This window comes from Lissotriton vulgaris, chromosome 5 (genome assembly GCF_964263255.1).
Source record: "Lissotriton vulgaris chromosome 5, aLisVul1.2, whole genome shotgun sequence".
Lineage (NCBI taxonomy): Eukaryota > Metazoa > Chordata > Amphibia > Caudata > Salamandridae > Lissotriton > Lissotriton vulgaris.
In genome coordinates, this window is record NC_141693.1 from 398623391 (window position 1) to 398644280 (window position 20890).

At 54.8% G+C, this 20890-nt stretch overlaps 1 protein-coding gene across 2 annotated transcripts in view; it reads left to right on the plus strand.

Annotated features, from left to right (window-relative positions):
- Positions 1-20890, plus strand: part of CEP104 (centrosomal protein 104) — a 513885-nt gene that overhangs the window by 340778 nt on the left and 152217 nt on the right. For both annotated transcript variants that reach the window (XM_086921737.1, XM_086921738.1), the window contains exon 13: positions 15735-15911. In XM_086921737.1, the coding sequence (XP_086777863.1) occupies positions 15735-15911 (177 nt within the window). The remainder of the gene's footprint in view (positions 1-15734; positions 15912-20890) is intronic.

The window sequence follows — 20890 nt, forward strand, 5'->3', positions numbered from 1 at the left end:
GGTGCTGTTGTGCAGCTCCGCACCAATGTAATACCTCCCCAAAAGTGACCTGTGGAGCCTCATAAAAAAGCCACAATGCACACTGATTTACTATCTATCTTCACAACCAGACGCGGATCCTGTTTAGCCAAAATCTTGTCTGCCCTGGAGACTAGATGGTAGCGTTAGACTTGCAGGAAACTTATTTCCACATTGCCATCCTGAGTTGCTACCTGCAGTTTACAGTGGAGCATGAGCATTTTCCTTTTGCAATGTTACTCTTTGTCCTCAACAGTTTCGCTGGGTGTTTACAAATATGATGGGTGTGGTTGCAGTGCACCTTCAGAGGTCAAGGTTTCCAGTCTTCTCTTACCTCAGAGACTGGCTGCTGAAGGCCGGCTCACACTAGGTAGTCATCACTCATGGCCAGACCAAGATCATGTTCCTGAGGATTGTGTCATCTGCCAGCAGTTTACTGCTCAGACTCTGAGGGACAGACTGAAGATCAGGCTTTCTGGCCTTGAGGAGAGGCGTCTGCAGGCTGCAGGTGGGTCTGGGCAGGCTGGGAAGGTTCCCTCTGCTGAGGCCTCTGCTGGGCTCCCCAGGGGCAGGAAGTCCAGCAAACGGTCCCGGTCTCCGTCGACGTCGATTGCATCGACGACGACGTCGAGAGGGATGACGGTGGTGTGCTCCCCTTCTCCCCAGGGCTCCGGGTCGAGACGGCGTGACGGCTCGACGTCGAAGATCATGGAGACGTCGCCGTCGAAGCCACCGTCGACGTCATTGTCTTCGTCGACGTCAAGGTCTTCCTATCGACACCGAAGGCGAAGTTACAAGCATCGACGCTCCCCATCGAGGCGACACCGTCGATCGCCGTCGAAGCACCGGTCGACGTCGAGGGGCACCTCAACGTCGAGAGCATCAAGAAGACGGCGACGCTCGTCGTCGAAGACGGAACGCTCGACGTCGCGGAGGCAGCGTACGACGTCGCGGAGGAAGAGGTCGACGTCGAGGGATCGGCGTTCGACGTCGAGGAAAAGAGGGTCGACGTCGTGGAGGCGGCGATCGACGCCGGAGTCACGGAAGCGTTGTTCGACGCCAGAAAAGCGACGCTCTGCGTCTAGCAGAAAGCGGTCGGCGTCTAGGAGTCGTTCAGCCTCTCTGAAACGGCGCAAGAGGGATTCTAGTCCCAGAAGTCACGCTGCTTCTAGTGGAGGACGCAAGAGGAAGCGATCACCTGCTGATGGGGCTGGCTCTCCGCCCCCTTCGCCTAAGGGGTCATCGGGCTCGGTGTACTCAGAGGTGTACACGCCATCTCGGCCCCGGACTCCGACTCCTCCTCCTGTTTCTAAGGAGGATCCTCCACCCAAACCTCCACTTCCTTCAGGCGACCCACCACCACCTCCTGTCCCTCCGCGGTCCACTTCCCTGCCGTCTTTGCCTGTTCCTCCTAAGGGGACCCCAAAACCGAAACCCCGTGAGGAGCCAAGGAAGACCCCGCCACGAAAGCCGGCGGAGCGGCCACGGGCTGGCAGGTCTCGCTCTGGCTCTGGGAGAAGGGAGAGATCGCGACGCAGATCATCCACGAGGTCAAGACGCCGCCATAGAAGGCGCGAATCTCGCTCACACACGAGGTCCTCTGGGACCCGGGACTATTCTCCTACCCTGTCGGGGTCACCGGACACGAGGGTGTCCCCGATTGATGACCTGGTGGCGTTTCATGACGTCCTTTTAAGGGGCGCTGCGAAGTTGGGCATATCCCTGACGGTGCCTACTCCGAAGACTTCAGTCATTTTTGAGACATTGCATCAAAAACACCTGTCTCGTCCTGTTGGACTTGGCCCTTCTGGCAGGTTTACCCCTGAACTTTTTGCCTAGTGATTTCTGGTCTTTGCGCACTTTGACACTGTGGCACAGTGTAAAGTGCGTGCTCTCCCTGAGTGCGTGTGTGAGATTGGCCTGCTCTCCCATAGGAATGCATGGGGAATGTCTGTGTCCCTGGTAGTTCCTGATGCGTGAGGCGTGCATGGTCAAGTTTGGTATGTGCGAACTCGTGAGAGTGAATGCTGCGCAATGGTATGTGCGGCGTGTATGTGTCTTGTGCGGAAGCGCCACTTCTAGACATGGCTGTGTATGTGCTGTGAAGGTGCTGGCGTGTGATTGGCTGGAGCTGGCTGGGATGCCAGGCTCCAGGAAGTCTGTGTGGGTCTGCCCCGGTGGTGAATGGAGAGATTAGCATGCTGATGTGAGGGAGGGGCTGCGCCTGTGTCCTGAATGAGGCTGGGTTTCCCCCACACAATGCTGGCTCCGCCCCCTGTGGTGCGACTGATGACCCTAGCCTACCTGATGAATGAAAGGGGTGGTTGAGCCATCAGCAGTGCTCACAGACCAGCTGTGACTGGTTCTGCCCCCACCCTGCACCTACAGACAAAGGAAAAGGTGTATAAAAGAGGGGCTGTGACCCCATGAAAATGTTCTTGTTTTTGACTTGGATCTACCAGGGGCATGCTGCTGCTTGGGCCCAGGGGAAGGCTTGCCCCCCCTGGGCCCTGCCCAGCCCCTGGCTTGCTGATGGACCCCACAAGGACTTTGGCTTGACTTTTAGGGACTTTGGGGCCTGGACTTTGCCTCTAGCTCTTGGAAGCGCTTCCTTGTGGCCCTTAGCGCTGGAGAGCGCTTTCTGATGTTCCTAGCGCCTGGGAGCGTTTCGTTTTTCTTCTAGCGCCTAACAGCGCTTTATTCTGGTTGGAGCGCTTGGGAGCGCGTAATTGCCCAGCCGGTGCCCACCCGGCATTGGCCCAGAGGTTGCCGCTGTTTTTGCCGAGCGAGTGCCCACCTCGCTTTATTGTTATTTTAAAGCCGGTGCCCACCCGGCATTGCCCCGCTGGAGTGCCACCTCGTGCCAGTTATTTAAAAAGGAAAGCCGGTGCCCACCCGGCATTTGCTTTTGTCTACAGCCGGGCCGCCGCTCTGCCTGCGACGACCCGGAAGCGGTTGGGCAGCAGGCCAATCCCGGCGCGGCCCCAACCGGAAGTCCCGCCTGCCGCCACCGGCAGGAGAAAGAAGTCGAGTGATGGCCGCCCGGGACTCCCGTGAGATGGGGAGAGCCCCGGGCCCGCCAGGAAGCAGCCGCCGGATGTCGAGGGGCTCCCAGGACCAGGAGGGAGCCCCAGTGGACGAGGGAGAGCCCCGCACCGAGCAACGAGCCCCGCAGAAGAGGCAGCCCCGCCTCCGCCTTGCAGAGGAGCCGGGAGAGCAGAGCGAAGTCCCCGAAGTACACGCCCGGTGAGTAATGCGGGCTGGGGGAAGCTCTGGTGACGCTGAGAGGCCCGGGGGGCCTCACCTGCTTCTGAGACCCTCGAGCGGGACTCCCACGTTTAGGGCCATTGTTATTTCTAGCCTCCCGAGAGAGGCTCCGGGCATTTCTTGGTTCCAGAGTCCCCCGAGGAGGGACTCCAACGCACCGGGCAGTTGCTTCTCTTGAGTCCCCAGAGGGGGGACTCCACAAAAGGCTCTGGGGGCATTTGGTAATTAGGAGCCCCGAGGCTCCGGGCACTTCTTCAGTTTCCGAGCCCAGCGAGGCTCCAAGCACGCAGTTGTTCTCAAGCCCGGAGAGGCTTAGGGTGCCACTTTATTCTACGAGCCGAGAGAGGCTCTTGAGTGTATTCCTGTTTTCGAGCCAGAGAGGCTCCATCATTTGCATAGTTGTGGAGAGCCCAGCGAGGCTCCCACATTGGCCCCATTGTTGTTCTTGAGCCCTGGAAGGCTCAAACAGTGTTGCACCAGTTGCCCAGCACTTTGTGGGCAACTGCCACGTTTAGGCCCTGACATTGGGACACAGGGACTGCCACAGGTGGTGGCGAATGTGGATTTTGCGCTATTGTGTTGCTGTTCCTTGCACCTCTGAATGTGTTTTTATGCGTCATGTGCTTTGTCCTTTTACACCGCTGAATGTATTGTGATGCATCATGTGTTTCCTTCCTTAGACCCCTACAGGTATAGCGATACTTAGGTGGTTTCCTTCTTGCTAGTACAGGTGGTACTGCTAGTACAGGTGGTACTAGCGAGGCCCAGGTTCCCTAGTGTAATCTCCTAAGATAGTGAGGGTTGCATAGGTGCTCACCTGGTACCAGTAGTGACTGGTTGTATGTTATTTTGTGCTAATGTAATTTTACATTCTAAGTGCTATTTCTAAAAAGTGTTACTTCTAAAAGTGCTGATTCCTGACAGTGGTCCAGGTGGCCCTGTCTTGTAAATATCCCCTGTAAATTCTGCCTGTGCCCCTCGCACATTGTAAAGTGTGTGTTTTTATCTAATGTGTTTTGGTGTAATACAAAGGCTATTTTTACATAACCTTGTGTGGAGTTTCCTTTGTGGTGGGCCTTGGGTGTTGTTGCTGGGGTGCGTGCGCAAATACTTAACTCATATCGCCTCCAAGTTTAGCCTTGCTGCTCGCGCCACATTACCTAGAGGGCGAGCTGGGGTTATCTTGGCGTGTAACTCCCTTGCCCTGACTTAGGAGTGGTGGTCTCTGACTGACTTTGGCGAAAGCCCTGGCCAGCCAGGGATCCCATTTCTAACATTGGACGCAGCGGTGAGGATAAGGATTTGTGTTTGCGTTATACCACAGTAGCGACAGGCCACACTACAAAACTCTGCATTTTAGATAAATCACATTTTTGGGGATTATTGTATGGAGTTTGCTAAAAATGTCATTTCTGTGGAAATGTGTTTCTTGTGCACTTTGAGTTAGGTGTCCCTAGCTCGGGAGGGTAGATCATCCCCCTAAGTGCAGTGTGTTTTCTGGATTCACCAGAAGGGTGGGATCCAGTGGTGGCAGCATAAGTGTGTTCAGTGCATGTGTCTCCCGTCCCTGCCCTGGAGTTATGGTACCTGTGTCACGTGTGGTCGGGTTGAGAAATCAGGGGTGGTAGAAACTGCCTTACCAGTCTGGGGAGGGGGGTGTGTGGACGAATGGTGTGTTGCACTGAATGCTTGTGTACTCTTGTTTTGCTCAGATACCAAAGTTCCGTGTGTTAAACTTTTCCCAAGAACGTCTGCAGACAGTGGAGCTGGCTTTTGATTTCTGTGGTCTATTTAGAGACAGATGTTTGGAGTTGGTAATGTTCTGGGAGGAGAGAGGCATAGGGGACGGAGTGATTCCAAAAGGAGTGGCTGAGGTGTCTTCCAGCCCAGTGTGGTGGAAGAGGTTGTGTAGCCCAGCTAGGTCTCGGTGTATGGGCTCACGTCCTGTCTCAAGAGGAGAAGGAGTGGGTGGGACTGCATGTCTCCAGATGCCCGAAACCCAGTGTCAGGGCCTAGAATGTTTCTGAAGGGAACGTCAGGTCGGGGGCCTAGGCTGTACCAATAGGTCATTTGAGGAAGATCTCCCAGAGTGTTTGAAGAATGTAGAACATCAGTGAACAGGATTTCATGGGTGGGCCTGAAGCTCATGGGAGTTTCCCCTGCCCTGTGCCATTGTGTTAATTGTTGGGGGAGTGACCCTAAGGAAAGGTTCTGGTCTTCCAGCCCAGTGTGGTGGAAGTGGCTCAGAGGAGCACAAGCCTGGTCTTCGTAGTCTGGGTGTTTTTTTTCTTAGGAACACCAGGTGAGGGAGCCTAGCATGTCCGTATGGAGCGTCCTTCTAGGGAGATCTCCCAGTGTGGAGAGAACGTGGAGCGCCTGTAAGCAGGGCTCTGGTAGTTCTGTTATCTGGCAGTACCGCTCCAGTTGGGAGGGTGCAGAAGTCCAGATGGAGGGGTGCTAGGGGGATAGGTTCCCCAGTGGAGTAACCAGTGGGTCAGGGGCCAACCAGAAGGGTTGTGTCGCCAAGGAGTGACCAGGGTGATGCCACTTCTGTCCTGAGTGTCAGGCAGACTTGTACACGACACATTAGTTATGTGTCACCCTCAAGGAAGTCCTGGTGCGCCAGGCATCTGACCAAAGGGGTACGTCCCTCGGTTGGGGAGCCAGTAGCCGGTGTGTCCGGATCTGGACGTAAGGGCAACTGTATGTAGTGTCCTGAAGGAACTCCTGCCTGAAGAGAAGGAACCGGGTAAGCTGTATGGGGGATTGACCTGCAGTGGTTGCCTTGCTGCTGAAGGAGGAGGGAATTTGAATCCCAGATGGTAGACCAGTTAAGGGAGCTGTGACTCCGTCATGACCAGCCTGGTGTCCTGTAGGCACCGCACTGAGCCGCGTCTGCCTTCGGCCGCGCAGCCTATGCCGCTCGCCGTCCCCGTCTTGACGCGGTCCATGAGCCGCCGCCTGCGCCGCATCTGGCAACCCGCAAAGTGCAACGCCTCACTACACCGATCTTGTGCTGGTCTGACCGTGGTCACTGCTGCTGAGGGAGTAAAGGTCCCGAACTGGTGGGATAGTTGTGTTCTGGAGGGTGCTTCAGAAGTAGAGGTAGGGTGGGGCATTCTTGCCCGTGACCTCTGGTCAGCCTGAGGGTGTGGACCCTAGGTTGAAGATCAGTGGTAGTTTGGAACTACACTGAGAAAGGGAGTGGAGAATGGGGGTTACCACCCCCCACTCTGTGGATTGGTAGGGACCAGTGGTATCTGGGTGGCCTAGGGCCTGGTCCTAGCCGTGGACAACTAAGGAGTACCAGTGGGGTAGCCTAGTTGGGCCTGTTTTTTTTTTTAAGTATGTGCTTGTCTTATGGATCAACGTGGCATAGAACCGGAGGGTGTCCCTGCAGTGCGGGCCCGCGTCCGTGTTCTATCGCCCCAAGCAGGGAAGTCCATCACGGTGGTGATTGTTCTCCCCTGCGTTTTGGCTGGAAGGGGGTTGTGTTGGACTTGGCCCTTCTGGCAGGTTCACCCCTGAACTTTTTGCCTAGTGATTTCTGGTCTTTGCGCACTTTGACACTGTGGCGCAGTGTAAAGTGCGTGCTCTCCCTGAGTGCGTGTGTGAGATTGGCCAGCTCTCCCATAGGAATGCATGGGGAATGTCTGTGTCCCTGGTAATTCCTGATGCGTGAGGCGTGCATGGTCAAGTTTGGTATGTGCGAACTCGTGAGAGTGAATGCTGCGCAATGGTATGTGTGGCGTGTATGTGTCTTGTGCGGAAGCGCCACTTCTAGACATGGCTGTGTATGTGCTGTGAAGGTGCTGGCGTGTGATTGGCTGGAGCTGGCTGGGATGCCAGGCTCCAGGAAGTCTGTGTGGGTCTGCTCCGGTGGTGAATGGAGAGATTAGCATGCTGATGTGAGGGAGGGGCTGCGCCTGTGTCCTGAATGAGGCTGGGTTTCCCCCACACAATGCTGGCTCCGTCCCCTGTGGTGCGACTGATGACCCTAGCCTACCTGATGAATGAAAGGGGTGGTTGAGCCATCAACAGTGCTCACAGACCAGCTGCGACTGGTTCTGCCCCCACCCTGCACCTACAGACAAAGGAAAAGGTGTATAAAAGAGGGGCTGTGACCCCATGAAAATGTTCTTGTTTTTGACTTGGATCTACCAGGGGCATGCTGCTGCTTGGGCCCAGGGGAAGGCTTGCCCCCCCTGGGCCCTGCCCAGCCCCTGGCTTGCTGATGGACCCCACAAGGACTTTGGCTTGACTTTTAGGGACTTTGGGGCCTGGACTTTGCCTCTAGCTCTTGGAAGCGCTTCCTTGTGGCCCTTAGCGCTGGAGAGCGCTTTCTGATGTTCCTAGCGCCTGGGAGCGTTTCGTTTTTCTTCTAGCGCCTAACAGCGCTTTATTCTGGCTGGAGCGCTTGGGAGCGTGTAATTGCCCAGCCGGTGCCCACCCGGCATTGGCCCAGAGGTTGCCGCTGTTTTTGCCGAGCGAGTGCCCACCTCGCTTTATTGTTATTTTAAAGCCGGTGCCCACCCGGCATTGCCCCGCTGGAGTGCCACCTCGTGCCAGTTATTTAAAAAGGAAAGCCGGTGCCCACCCGGCATTTGCTGCTGTCTACAGCCGGGCCGCCGCTCTGCCTGCGACGACCCGGAAGCGGTTGGGCAGCCGGCCAATCCCGGCGCGGCCCCAACCGGAAGTCCCGCCTGCCGCCACCGGCAGGAGAAAGAAGTCGAGTGATGGCCGCCCGGGACTCCCGTGAGATGGGGAGAGCCCCGGGCCCGCCAGGAAGCAGCCGCCGGATGTCGAGGGGCTCCCAGGACCAGGAGGGAGCCCCAGTGGACGAGGGAGAGCCCCGCAGAAGAGGCAGCCCCGCCTCCGCCTTGCAGAGGAGCCGGGAGAGCAGAGCGAAGTCCCCGAAGTACACGCCCGGTGAGTAATGCGGGCTGGGGGAAGCTCTGGTGACGCTGAGAGGCCCGGGGGGCCTCACCTGCTTCTGAGACCCTCGAGCGGGACTCCCACGTTTAGGGCCATTGTTGTTTCTAGCCTCCCGAGAGAGGCTCCGGGCATTTCTTGGTTCCAGAGTCCCCCTAGGAGGGACTCCAACGCACCGGGCAGTTGCTTCTCTTGAGTCCCCAGAGGGGGGACTCCACAAAAGGCTCTGGGGGCATTTGGTAATTAGGAGCCCCGAGGCTCCGGGCACTTCTTCAGTTTCCGAGCCCAGCGAGGCTCCAAGCACACAGTTGTTCTCAAGCCCGGAGAGGCTTAGGGTGCCACTTTATTCTACGAGCCGAGAGAGGCTCTTGAGTGTATTCCTGTTTTCGAGCCAGAGAGGCTCCATCATTTGCATAATTGTGGAGAGCCCAGCGAGGCTCCCACATTGGCCCCATTGTTGTTCTTGAGCCCTGGAAGGCTCAAACAGTGTTGCACCAGTTGCCCAGCACTTTGTGGGCAACTGCCACGTTTAGGCCCTGACATTGGGACACAGGGACTGCCACAGGTGGTGGCGAATGTGGATTTTGCGCTATTGTGTTGCTGTTCCTTGCACCTCTGAATGTGTTTTTATGCGTCATGTGCTTTGTCCTTTTACACCGCTGAATGTATTGTGATGCATCATGTGTTTCCTTCCTTAGACCCCTACAGGTATAGCGATACTTAGGTGGTTTCCTTCTTGCTAGTACAGGTGGTACTAGCGAGGCCCAGGTTCCCTAGTGTAATCTCCTAAGATAGTGAGGGTTGCATAGGTGCTCACCTGGTACCAGTAGTGACTGGTTGTATGTTATTTTGTGCTAATGTAATTTTACATTCTAAGTGCTATTTCTAAAAAGTGTTACTTCTAAAAGTGCTGATTCCTGACAGTGGTCCAGGTGGCCCTGTCTTGTAAATATCCCCTGTAAATTCTGCCCGTGCCCCTGGCACATTGTAAAGTGTGTGTTTTTATCTAATGTGTTTTGGTGTAATACAAAGGCTATTTTTACATAACCTTGTGTGGAGTTTCCTTTGTGGTGGGCCTTGGGTGTTGTTGCTGGGGTGCGTGCGCAAATACTTAACTCATATCGCCTCCAAGTTTAGCCTTGCTGCTCGCGCCACGTTACCTAGAGGGCGAGCTGGGGTTATCTTGGCGTGTAACTCCCTTGCCCTGACTTAGGAGTGGTGGTCTCTGACTGACTTTGGCGAAAGCCCTGGCCAGCCAGGGATCCCATTTCTAACACGTCCTCTCCTACCTCTGGTGCCGGGCCTGGAGGAACCGGCTATGGCCCTGTTTCTCACCCCTGCGGTGACGAGAGGCGGCTCCATCGAGGTTGCTGAAGAAGTACCGGGCTCCCGATTCGGACCCGGCCTTTCTGAGAACAGAACCCCCTCCTGACTCTGTCATTGTGACGGCGGCCCGCAAGCAACATGTCCTTCACGGTTCCCCCGGATAAGGAGTCCAGGTGGATGGATTCGGCGGGGAGGAAAGTCTGTGGAACTTCCGCTACCTCCATGAAAGCTGCGAGTGCCACGGCGCTGTTGGGCCGATACGACCGCGCCCTCTGGGACTCCCTCGAGCGGTTTGCTGAGCATTTACCTCGGGAGAAGCGTGAGGACTTCATGGAAGTGCTGAATGAGGGGATGCTGGTGGCGAACCAGATTATCAGCGCTGTGGCGGACTCTTCCCTGTTGGCTGCTCACGGATTTTGCCACGGAGTCAACCAACGACGCCACGCATGGCTCCGGCTTACGTCCCTGAAACCGGATGCACAGCAGAGAGTGACCAACCTACCATTCTCCGATGAGACCCTCTTCGGGCCTGGAGAAACCTAAAGAGACCAAGAAGACGAACCGCCCTTTCCAACAGCGGTTCGGCGGGCAAGGCCGAGGACGAGGCCAGGCGTCGGGACAATCGCAACAGCAACACCAGTTCCGTAAGCCGTTCCAGAAGCACCAGAAGGGCAGAGGAGGCCAACAGTCGGCCCCGGCGCCCAAGGGCCAGGCTGGGTCTAGGCCCTAGGAACCTACTTCCCCCAGATCTGTTACCCACTTCGGTAGGGGGAAGCATTCAATTTTTTCTGGCAGAGTGGAGAAAAATTACTCAGGACAAGTGGGTGCTGAATATTGTTTGCAATGGATACAGTCTTCGGTTCACTAGCCCTCCTCCAGCAATTCCCCCGGTCAGCTCGCAGTTTCAGCTGCGCGAGCTGCAGGCGGAAGCGGATATCCTGTTGAGGAAAAGGGCGATAGAAGACGTACCTCTGTCTCAGAGAGGAAGAGGTCTGTACTCCAGGTTCTTTCTGGTTCGCAAGAAGGACAAGAACGAGTTCAGGCCCATTCTGGACTTGCGGCAGGCAAACAAATGGATTCGCAGGGAAATGTTTCGCATGCTGTCGTTGCATCAGATTTACCCTCAGTTGCAACAGGGAGACTGGCTATGCGCTATAGACCTACAGGATGCTTACTTCCATGTGCCCATTGCACACAAACACAGGAAGTTCCTGCGGTTCCAAGTCGGCACCAATCACTATCAATACACAGTACTCCCATTCGGACTGAAGTCTGCGCCGAGAACATTCTCGAAGTGCATGGCGGTGGTAGCAGCACACCTGAGAAAGAACAAGGTGTTCATCTACCCGTACCTGGACGATTGGTTGATCAAGGCATCCTCCTTCTCGGAAGCGCGAGCACACTTCCAGAAGACGTGCGTTCTCTTGAACAAGCTGGGGCTGCACATCAACATGGCCAAGTCTGTCCCGACTCCGGTCCAATGCATACAGTACTTGGGAGCCTCCATCAATACGCTGTCAGCAAGCGTGTCTCCTTCGGAAGAGCGACGATTATCACTCCTTCGGAAGGCTCAGGCTCTTATGACGACTCTATCTACAACAGTGAGGACGGTGTCTTCTCTTCTGGGATCGATGGCCTCTTGTATCTTCCTGACGCCACACGCACGGCTGCACATGAGATCGCTGCAGGAGTGCTTGGAGGACCAGTGGGATCAGAGGAAAGGATCTTGGGACGACAAGATTCGGCTGTCGCTGCATGCTCTTCAGTCTCTGAAGTGGTGGTGTTCGGCGGAGAATCTCTTCAGAGGGGTTCCCTTTCAAAAGGACATTCCCACGCAGACTGTCGTGACGGATGCTTCTCTCCTGGGATGGGGAGCGCATTCCGGGACTCTACAGATTCAAGGAATGTGGTCGCCGATGGAGGCCACGTATCACACCAATTTCCTGGAACTCGGGGCTGTTCACTTGGCACTGAAGGCCTTTCTTCCGTCCTTCCAGACCAACTCTCTGCTTGTACAGACGGACAATACCACCACGATGTATTACCTCAACAAGCAGGGGGGATCGAGATCACGCACTCTGTCACAGGAGGCGCAGGCGATCTGGCACTGGCTCCTAGCCAGAGGACTGACAATAACGGCCACCCATCTATCAGGTGTGCAGAATGTTCAGGCAGACGCACTGAGCAGACTGGTTCAGGAAAACCACGAATGGGTCATAAACGACGAAGTACTAGGAGAAGTCTTCGCAAGGTGGGGAACTCCAGACGTAGATTTGTTCGCCACCGCCGAAAACAGCAAGTGCAGAAACTTCGCCTCCAGGTACTTCCAGCAAGGGACGCTGGGGAATGCGTTATGGATCAACTGGACGAACGGCTTTCTGTACGCCTTTCCTCCCATTCCCCTGATTCCGGCAGTGCTCATCAAGCTGGCCCGGTCCAGGGCTCGGATGATACTCATTGCCCCGGAGTGGCCCAGGCAGTGGTGGTTCACGGACCTACTTCACCGGTCTCTCCTTCCTCACATTCGGTTGCCGTGCAGGCCGGACCTTCTCACGAAGTTCGGGGGACGGATGTTACACCCCAACCTCTCGTCTTTGAGTTTGGCGGCATGGCTCCTGAGATAGTGCAATATGGCCATCTAAATCTGCCCGATGATTGCATGGACATACTGAAGGAGTCTAAGAGACCTTCCACTCGGACTTCATATGCTTACAAGTGGAAGAGGTTTTGTATCTGGTGCCAGTCTAAGAACCATGATCCTACGACCTGTAAGGAAGATGTCATCCTTCCTTACCTTTTACATTTGGCGCAGTCTGGTCTTAATGTTCATTCCATTAAGGTTCATCTTGCTGCATTGACTGCCTACAGGAAATGCCCTTCACAGACTTCCTTTTTCCAGATCCCTGTGATCAAAGATTTTCTGGAAGGATTGAAGAAAGTATTCCCTCCAGTCAGGCTTCCTTCGCCTTCATGGGAATTGAATGTGGTGCTGTCCAGATTGATGAAGGAGCCTTTTGAACCTATTCATAAGGCTTCGTTGCAGCACCTGTCCTGGAAGGCGGCGTTCCTCGTGGCCATTACATCGGCCCGCAGGGTGAGTGAAATTCAGGCGTTGTGTTGTACTGAACCTTATACTGTGTTTCATGCTGCTAAGGTTGTTATGCGTACTCACCCTAAATTTCTTCCCAAGGTTATTTCTGATTTTCATGTCAACCAGACCATAACTTTGCCTACGTTTTTTCAGAACCCTTCATCCCCAGCGGAGAGGTCTCTCCATTCCCTGGATGTTAGGAGGGTGTTGAAATTCTATCTGGATAAAACCAAAGATATTCGTAGGTCTGACCAGTTGTTCATCAATTATGGATCGGTCAGGACGGGTCTTGCGACCTCTAAGCAGTCCATCTCTAGGTGGATTGTGTCCTGCATACAATTATGTTACCAAAAGGCTAATAAGACCTTAGGAGGTAAGCCTAAGGCTCATTCCACCAGGGGCAAAGCTGCCACGACGGCTCTGCTCCGTAACGTGCCGATTGCTGAAATCTGCAAGGCAGCCACTTGGAAGTCGGTTCATACCTTTGCTAAGCATTACTGCCTGGACACTGACGCCAGGGCAGACGCTCAGGTTGGGCAGGCTTCGCTGCGGAATTTGTTCGCACAGTAGTGGCGTTATGTATTTATTCTCCACCGCCGCTTTGGTGTGGGGATGGGCTTGCCATTCTATTCACTAGATTATGACTATACACAGAGATCCCCTACTACAGAAGGAGTAGTTTCTGTCCTGTAACTCCAGTTCTGTAGTAGGGGTATCTCTGTTATAGTCATAAGCGCCCGCCCTCCTCCCCGGTGGAGATATTTGATCATGTACGGAATGCGACCGGTCTGGCGTGCTTCGCCTTCAAATAGAACTGAAAGTAGAGGGACCTGCTATGCATTCTGGGATACTGGGAGAAGTTCTGGAAAGTTCTCTTAAAGGCACAGTATCCTATTTAAGCCACATAATGGCAGCCTATGGGGCTTGTCTGTCCCTACCTTCCTCTCTATCATTCCAGAGTCTTTGACTGGGGGAGGCAAGTTTCTCTATGGTAGAAACTGGCAGGCTGTATTATGTGTAGTGTTTTTTGGTGGAATTTCTAGTTGAAGTACTGGGCAGTGTAGCCTGTGGATATAGGCTGCATTATTTGTCTTTAAATTCTCTCTTAAGTGTCTTTGCAGTTTCTGCATTATTTTGACAACTTAAGAGATTATTTTTGATTGCCGGGGTCCACGCACATGGGCGGGACTATTCACTAGATTATGACTATAACAGAGATACCCCTACTACAGAACTGGAGTTACAGTACAGAAACTACTCCATCTCGTGGAAACAGTGGACTACCTAGGGCTAGCAAGCGCCTTGGCCCAAAAGTCTGTCTCTCACGCTCCTCGGGTCCGATGTATAGTGGTTTTGAGTGTATAGTGAGGGTTTGATAAATTTGCCCGATTTTGTGGGCCCCCAGATCCCCCACCAACAACCGACCCTCCAACGGATGAAACTCGGGTAAGGACGTGAGATGCCGTATCAGAGGGAACAAAGCATGACGGAGCTGTAGGTACCTATGGAACTGTGATTTGTGGAGGTCGAAATCCTCCTGCAACCTCTGGAAGGACTTAAGCATGGACTCCTGCATAATATCTCGGAGAGTGGATATCACAATATCATCCCGCCTACGAAACCCCACTAGTGTCGAGACAGGCCGGAAGTGTGATCCCTGCCAGAAGGGGGTGGCACTAGTCAGCATACCCCACCAACCCATAGACCGGAACGTCTGCCTCCATATCTGAATAGCTGTCCGGTAGGCCGGGGGAAACACCTCCAAGGACCAGCAGCTATACAAGAGGTGGAGCAGCGGGGTATCCGCCATGAAGAGTCTTTCCACAGCATAGGCTGGGTCTACCTGAGAGCCATACCACCATTCATTGATCATGAGGAGGTGCGAAGCCTAGTAATATGCCCGAACGTCGGCCGCCACAATCCTACCGCAGTACGTCGCCTGGATACACGTGGCAAGCGCCACCGGGACCGCACCCCCCTGCCAGAGGAACCTATTCAGGAGTGCATTTATTTGGAGAAACCATGACCGGGGATATCATACGGATAATTCTGCAGCCGATAAGGCATGCGTAGAAAAGACACCTTTTTGAAAATGTCGGCCCTGCCATGTAAGGAAAGGGGCAGGTGGGACCACACTGTCTTTTTGTCACGGACAGCGGGGAGCAGCGGAGCGATATTGCGCGACCAAGCTTTGCTAGGACACCGCGTGATATATACCCCGAGGTACTTGAAGCGCACGTCAGCGATGATAAATTGCGAGGCCCAAGTCTGACTCCTCTGCTCGCCGCAAATGGGGAATAGGATAGATTCCCTAGTGTAGATTAAATGTAATTTTTGTAATAGCCCTCTATTTACTTCTCCGATTAATTATTGACACCTAGATTAATACTGATTGAACTATGATTTTGCCAAGCATGTGCTGCTCAAGTGCCAACATCCCCTGCCGTCTTCTGCTAGGACTGGGTTTTGCTCTACTCAAACCAGAACCTGCTCTCTATCCTTATAATAAGTCCTAATACCCCGGACTATAGCTTTCATTTTCCATGCATCAGTGCATCAAGATGCTCTCTTCCTCCTGGTACTGAGTCAATACCCTCCATACCAGCATTCAAGAAAGCCTGCAAAGCCCAAAAGATGGTCTGCAGCACTAAACTGCTTCTAAGTTCTGTACCCTTCATACCCTTGGTTTGTATAATCGAACGCCTTCGTGCTCTTATGAAATGGCCATTTGTACTGTGTAGAGTGTTACTTGTCGAGCAATTTCCCTCTTACAAATATGTACCTATAAATAGATGTCCCTATTGCTCTTATTTGGGGGAGGAGTATGAGTGTTCAGTGGCGGGAAATCTGTCCAAAGACATAGTTCGATAACGGAAAAAATGTTGTTTATGTTCTACTTTGATTATCTCTTCACGTCTGTCTGTTACTCACACTTTTGCTGTTGAGAAATTAAGGTGGGTCCTTTTTGTTCATGTATTACTTTAACAGTTCTACGCTACTGGTCCTTCCCAGAAAAGGAATGCTTAATGTTTGTAATTGAGTCTTGTATTTGACCTTTTGCTCTTTCACACTAGCTTTGTTTTCTTTCTGTGTTTTTTAGGAGATGGCCCTCTTTAAGGAAGTGAAGCCGCTACAGATGATTCCAGCACAGTTGGTTCAGCCACTCAGATCCACAACCCCGATTCGTCTGACTCTGAGTCAGATAGAGATAGTGGAACGCCTGGTGGCTGATTTAGGTACTGAGAACACTGGCTTTACAGTAGATAACGTCATGAGGGTAAGCAGAAGCAGCGTCCTTGCTAATCATTCTGGTGTCTTCGTCTGCTGCATGCGAAACTACTTTAGTTGCAGGTGATACCGTGAGATTAAAGAATTCCTTGCACAGAATTCGGAGATTTATGTATATGTATAGTGTTTTATAAAGCGCACACATGACCATCAGGGTATCAGAGGGCTGTACAAAGAGAAAAAGATGTTTTCCATACAGTAAAGACATCTTTCTCTTATGATGCACTTGTACATAGATTTCGAGGCGCAGGGTATAAACAATTGTGTACAATATCCAATAGGATACAAGGTAGTTTTAGAAAAGTGCTTATATATAGAATCTGAAAGAGACACGTTAGTGATAAATTCTTTACCGTAGAATATCCCAGGCGTCAGACTGGATCCGGAAATTTTTTGCGTAGCAGTACCCATGCGCGTCGGTATTCGTCATCCGCGGCTCCGCGTCCGTCATCGGCGTCGTGGGCACCATGATGTCGTCGGAGTACTTAGACGCCGCCTCCGCGTGCTGACATCAGTTCTTCTTTTTTCCGCGCCAGCTAGCGCAGATCTGGAAAAAGTTGTACCCCAGTCACTTTTTGACTAACCTTTTGAGATCCTTTTCGATCCATTTTTCGAAGTCTATCGACTCCGACGGTGCCGGTAGGGATGCCCGGGTTCAAGCCCTGCGCCGTCTGCAACCGACTGATGTCGGTTACCGACCCCCATCGCCGGTGCCTGCACTGTTTGGGCCTGGACAAGTGCTGCTCCGACTGCCGTGCCCTGACGTCTAAGTCTAGACGGGAGCGGTCCCGTTAGCGACTCGAGCTTCGTCAGTCTGCCCCGCGCCGCTCGAGGTCCCGGTCCGAAAGGAGGTCGAGGGGCCGGTCGCGGGGCCGGAGCCAACACAGTTACGGGAGTTGTCATTGGTCTTCAGGCTCAAAGTCCTCAGGTAAGAGGCACAAGAAGTAGAAGAGGCACCATCGCTCTTCTGACTCCCCCCGGCGCTCGCACGACGCGGCCGGGGGTTCGGGCGACACCGCCCACGCGTCTCCGCTGGAGCCGCAGGTGTCATGGCCTGCCCCACACCTGCCGGTCCCTGGGCAGGACGCAACGCCGGGGGAGATTGCTGACTTCCTCATGGGCATGAGGTCGCTCGCTCCTCCGTCGGGTTCCGCGGCGCCTTCGGGCCAAGCGGCTCCGACTGGGTCCCCACAAGGGCCGGGTGCTTCGGCACCGGCGGCGTCTGGTGCTTCGGCCCCGGCGCCGTTGGGGACTTCGGTACAGACGCCGCAGGGCCCCACTGGGTCCGGATCCGGGTCGCCGCCGGTCGACCTCGCTGGCGTCGGCCCCACGGGTGTCGCCCCCGGCGCCATCCCTGGACGACATCATCCTTGGTCCTGCCCCCGATTCGGGTCCGGCGCCGCTCGGTGCCGTATCAGACGCCGCTGGGAGATTTTTATTTCAATGACCCGACCCCATCTTTTGAGCCGGAGTACCAGGCAGTGGGTGATGAGGAGGATTGGGAGGGGTCTGAAGACCCTCTGGCACGTGAGTGTCGGTCTTCTGCGGACTGGACAGGAGAGCTTGGGGAGGCCAGTGGTCTGGACACTTCGCCCGACACTGGTTTTGTCTCCCCTCCTAGTGTGGCTACGAAGGAGGGGGCTGCTTATAGCGTGTTGCTGATGAGGGCAGCCAAGGCCCTGGGCCTTGAGCTCCCCATCGTGGCCGTGAGGACTAACCTCCTCACTGAGGTCCTTAAACCGCAGTCAAGCTCGGCTGAGCCTCTGCTGCCGTTTAATGAGGCCTTGTCAGACGTTCTTTTGGGCACTTGGTCCAGGCCCGCCTCAGGACAGCCTGTGGATAGGAATGAGGCCAGACGCCACCGCCCGGCTGCGGGTGACCCTTGCTTTCTGTTTACCCACCCCACCCCTGAGAGCCTGGTTATTCAGGCCTCCAATTCCCAGACCACATTCCCGTCGGCTCCCCCGACCGGGAATCAAAGAGGTACGAGAATTATGGGAAGAAGATATTCTCCTCCCTAAGTTTGGGATTGCGGTCAGTTAATACCGTATGCCTCTTGGGCAGCTACACCCACTCTCTGTGGGACACGGTCGCGGCTGTGCTGCCAGAATGCCCGTTGGAGGTACGAGCTAAACTCGGCCAAGCCCTGGTGGAGGCCCGGGATGCGGCACGGTATTCCATCCGGTGTGGGCTTGACACTACCGACTCTCTGGGCAGAGCGATGGCAACGACGGTGGTGATTCGTCGTCACGCCTGGTTGAGGTCTGCCAATTTCTCTGCCGATGTCCAAAACACACTTATGGACATGCTGTTCGATGTCCGTCGCCTCTTTGGCGACAAGGCAGATCTTGCGCTTGAGCGCTTTAAGGACACCAGGGCTACGGCCAAGTCCTTGGGCCTCTCGGCCCCACGCCAGCAAACGGGTGCCTTTCGCTCCTTCGTGGCCAAAGAAGGGGCGCCCCCACACGTGCCGCCAGCCACGCCCCGCAGCCTAACATCCAACGTGGTGGCGGACGTGGAAACTGCTGTAGCGATGGTCGGGGTCCACGGCGAGTCCACACCTACCCCTGCAGCACCTGCCTCAAAACCCTCCTAGTCCGTGCTTTCAGGCCCATGTGACGCTGGTGGGGGGCAGGGGTCGCCATCACCACCACCACTCGTGCACTGTCACATCGGACAGGTGGGTGCTGCAAATCGTCCGAAGGGGCTACTCCCTCCCCTTCGAGGCGTCCCCTCCAGCCATGCCACCGCAGTACCACCGCGTGTCGGGGATCACTTGACACTTCTGCAGGAGGAAGTTACGGCCCTCTTGGCCAAGGGGGCCATCGAGCGCATTCTTGGCCCAGAAGCAGGGTGTGGTTGTTACTCCCACTACTTTCTGGTACCCAAGAAGGGCAAAGGGGGCCGACGCCCTATCTTGGACCTACGGAACGTCAACGGCTTCCTCCGGACGGAGAAGTTCAAGATGCTGACGTTGGCTCAGGTCTTAGTTGCCCTAGACCCTGGAGACTGGATGGTAGCGCTGGACTTGCAGGACGCTTATTTTCACATACCCGTCCTGCCGGCCCACCGGCGTTAACTGCGGTTCACGGTAGGCCACAAGCACTTTCAGTTTACTGTGCTACCCTTCGGCCTTACCAGTGCCCCACGGGTGTTCACGAAAGTGATGGCGGTGGTCGCAGCTCATCTGCGCAGGTTAGGGGTTTCAGTCTTACCCTACCTTGACGACTGGTTGTTGAAGGTGGGCTCGCCCGAGATAGTCCTCAGCCACCTCCAGACCATGGCAGACCTCCTGCACCTGCTGGGGTTCTCCATCAATGTGCCGAAGTCATACCTGTGTCCCTCTCAGAAGCTCCTCTTCATCGGAGCGGTTCTAGACTCGGCGCAGTTTCAGGTTTATCCTCCCGAACAGCGGGTTCGGGATATTCAGGCTCTGATTCCAATCTTTCAGCCTTTATCCCGGGTCTCGGTCAGGTTGACGCTGCGGCTTCTGGGGCTGATGGCCTCCTGCATCCTTCTGGTGCATCACGCCAGGTGGCGGATGCGGGCTCTGCAGTGGGACCTGAAGTTTCAGTGGGCCCGGCATCAGGGCAACTTGTCCGACCATGTCTTGATCTCGGAGGGCGCTGCAAGACAGTTGCAGTGGTGGCTCACAGACCGCGATTGGGTCAGCGGCAGATCCCTCCCCCTTCCCCAACCGGAGCACGTAGTTGTGACGGACGCATCCCTCCAGGGCTGGGGAGGCCACATGGGAGAGGTGGAGATCAGAGGCCTCTGGTCTCCGGCGGAGTCCCGGCTCCATATCAAACTTTTGGAGCTGCTGGCGATTCGTCTAGCACTGAAGGCATTCCTTCCCTCTGTCCGGGGGAATGTAGTGCAAGTGTTCACGGACATCACCACCGCCATGTGGTACTTCAACAAACAGGGCGAGGTGGGGTCGTGGACCCTCTGCCAGGAGGCTCTGCGCCTCTGGCAGTGGCTGGAACATCAGGGCGTGACCCTGGTGGTTCAACACCTGGCAGGTTCTCTGAACGCCAGGGCGGACAAACTCAGCCGCCGGTGCATGATGGATCACGAATGGCGTCTGAACTCGGACGTGGCGTAAGGTCTCTTTCTGCAGTGGGGAGAGCCTTGGTTAGATCTATTCGCCACCGAAGAGAACGCGCAATGTCATCAGTTCGGAGCGTTGGAATTTCCAAGGCGGCACTCGCTCGGAGACGCTTTTCGCCCGAGTGGAGTTGCAGTTTTTTGTACGCCTTTCCGCCTATACCACTTCTGCCCAGAGTGCTGAAGAAGATCAGGCGCGACCGGGCCCAGGTTATCCTTGTGGCTCCGGACTGGGCACGAAGATATTGGTATCCAGAGCTACTCAGCATGTCTGTCGATCCCCCTATTCGTCTGCCTCTTCAGGAGGACCTTCTGTCGCAGCAATAGGGGACGGTCCTCCACCCAAACCTGTCCAGTCTCCACCTACAAGCTTGGAGATTGAGTGGCGACAGTTGAGGCCATTTGAATTGCCTCCTGATGTCTGTAATGTCATTCTGGCAGCCAGGCGTCCCTCCACGAAATTGGTATACGCCTGCAGGTGGAACAAATTTGTGGCATGGTGCACAGCAAAGGCTGTGGATCCACTCTCTGCCCCCCTTTCTGAGGTTCTCCTCTTTCTTCTTTCTCATGCTCAGCAGGGCTCTGTTCTGGGCACTCTCAAGGGCTACCTTTCTGCCCTTTCCGCCTTCTTAAGGCTTCCTGATCAACCATCTTTGTTCAAGTCCCCCATTGTAAATAGGTTTTTGAAGGGCATCACACACATGTTCCCTCCTGTTCCATTTGTGATGCCCAGTGGGACTTGAACCTTGTATTGACTTACCTGATGTGCGCTCCCTTTGAGCCACTTCATACCTGTCCTCTCTGAAGACTGCTTTCCTGGTTGCCATCACCTCTGCCAGGATAGTGAGTGAGCTCCAGGCT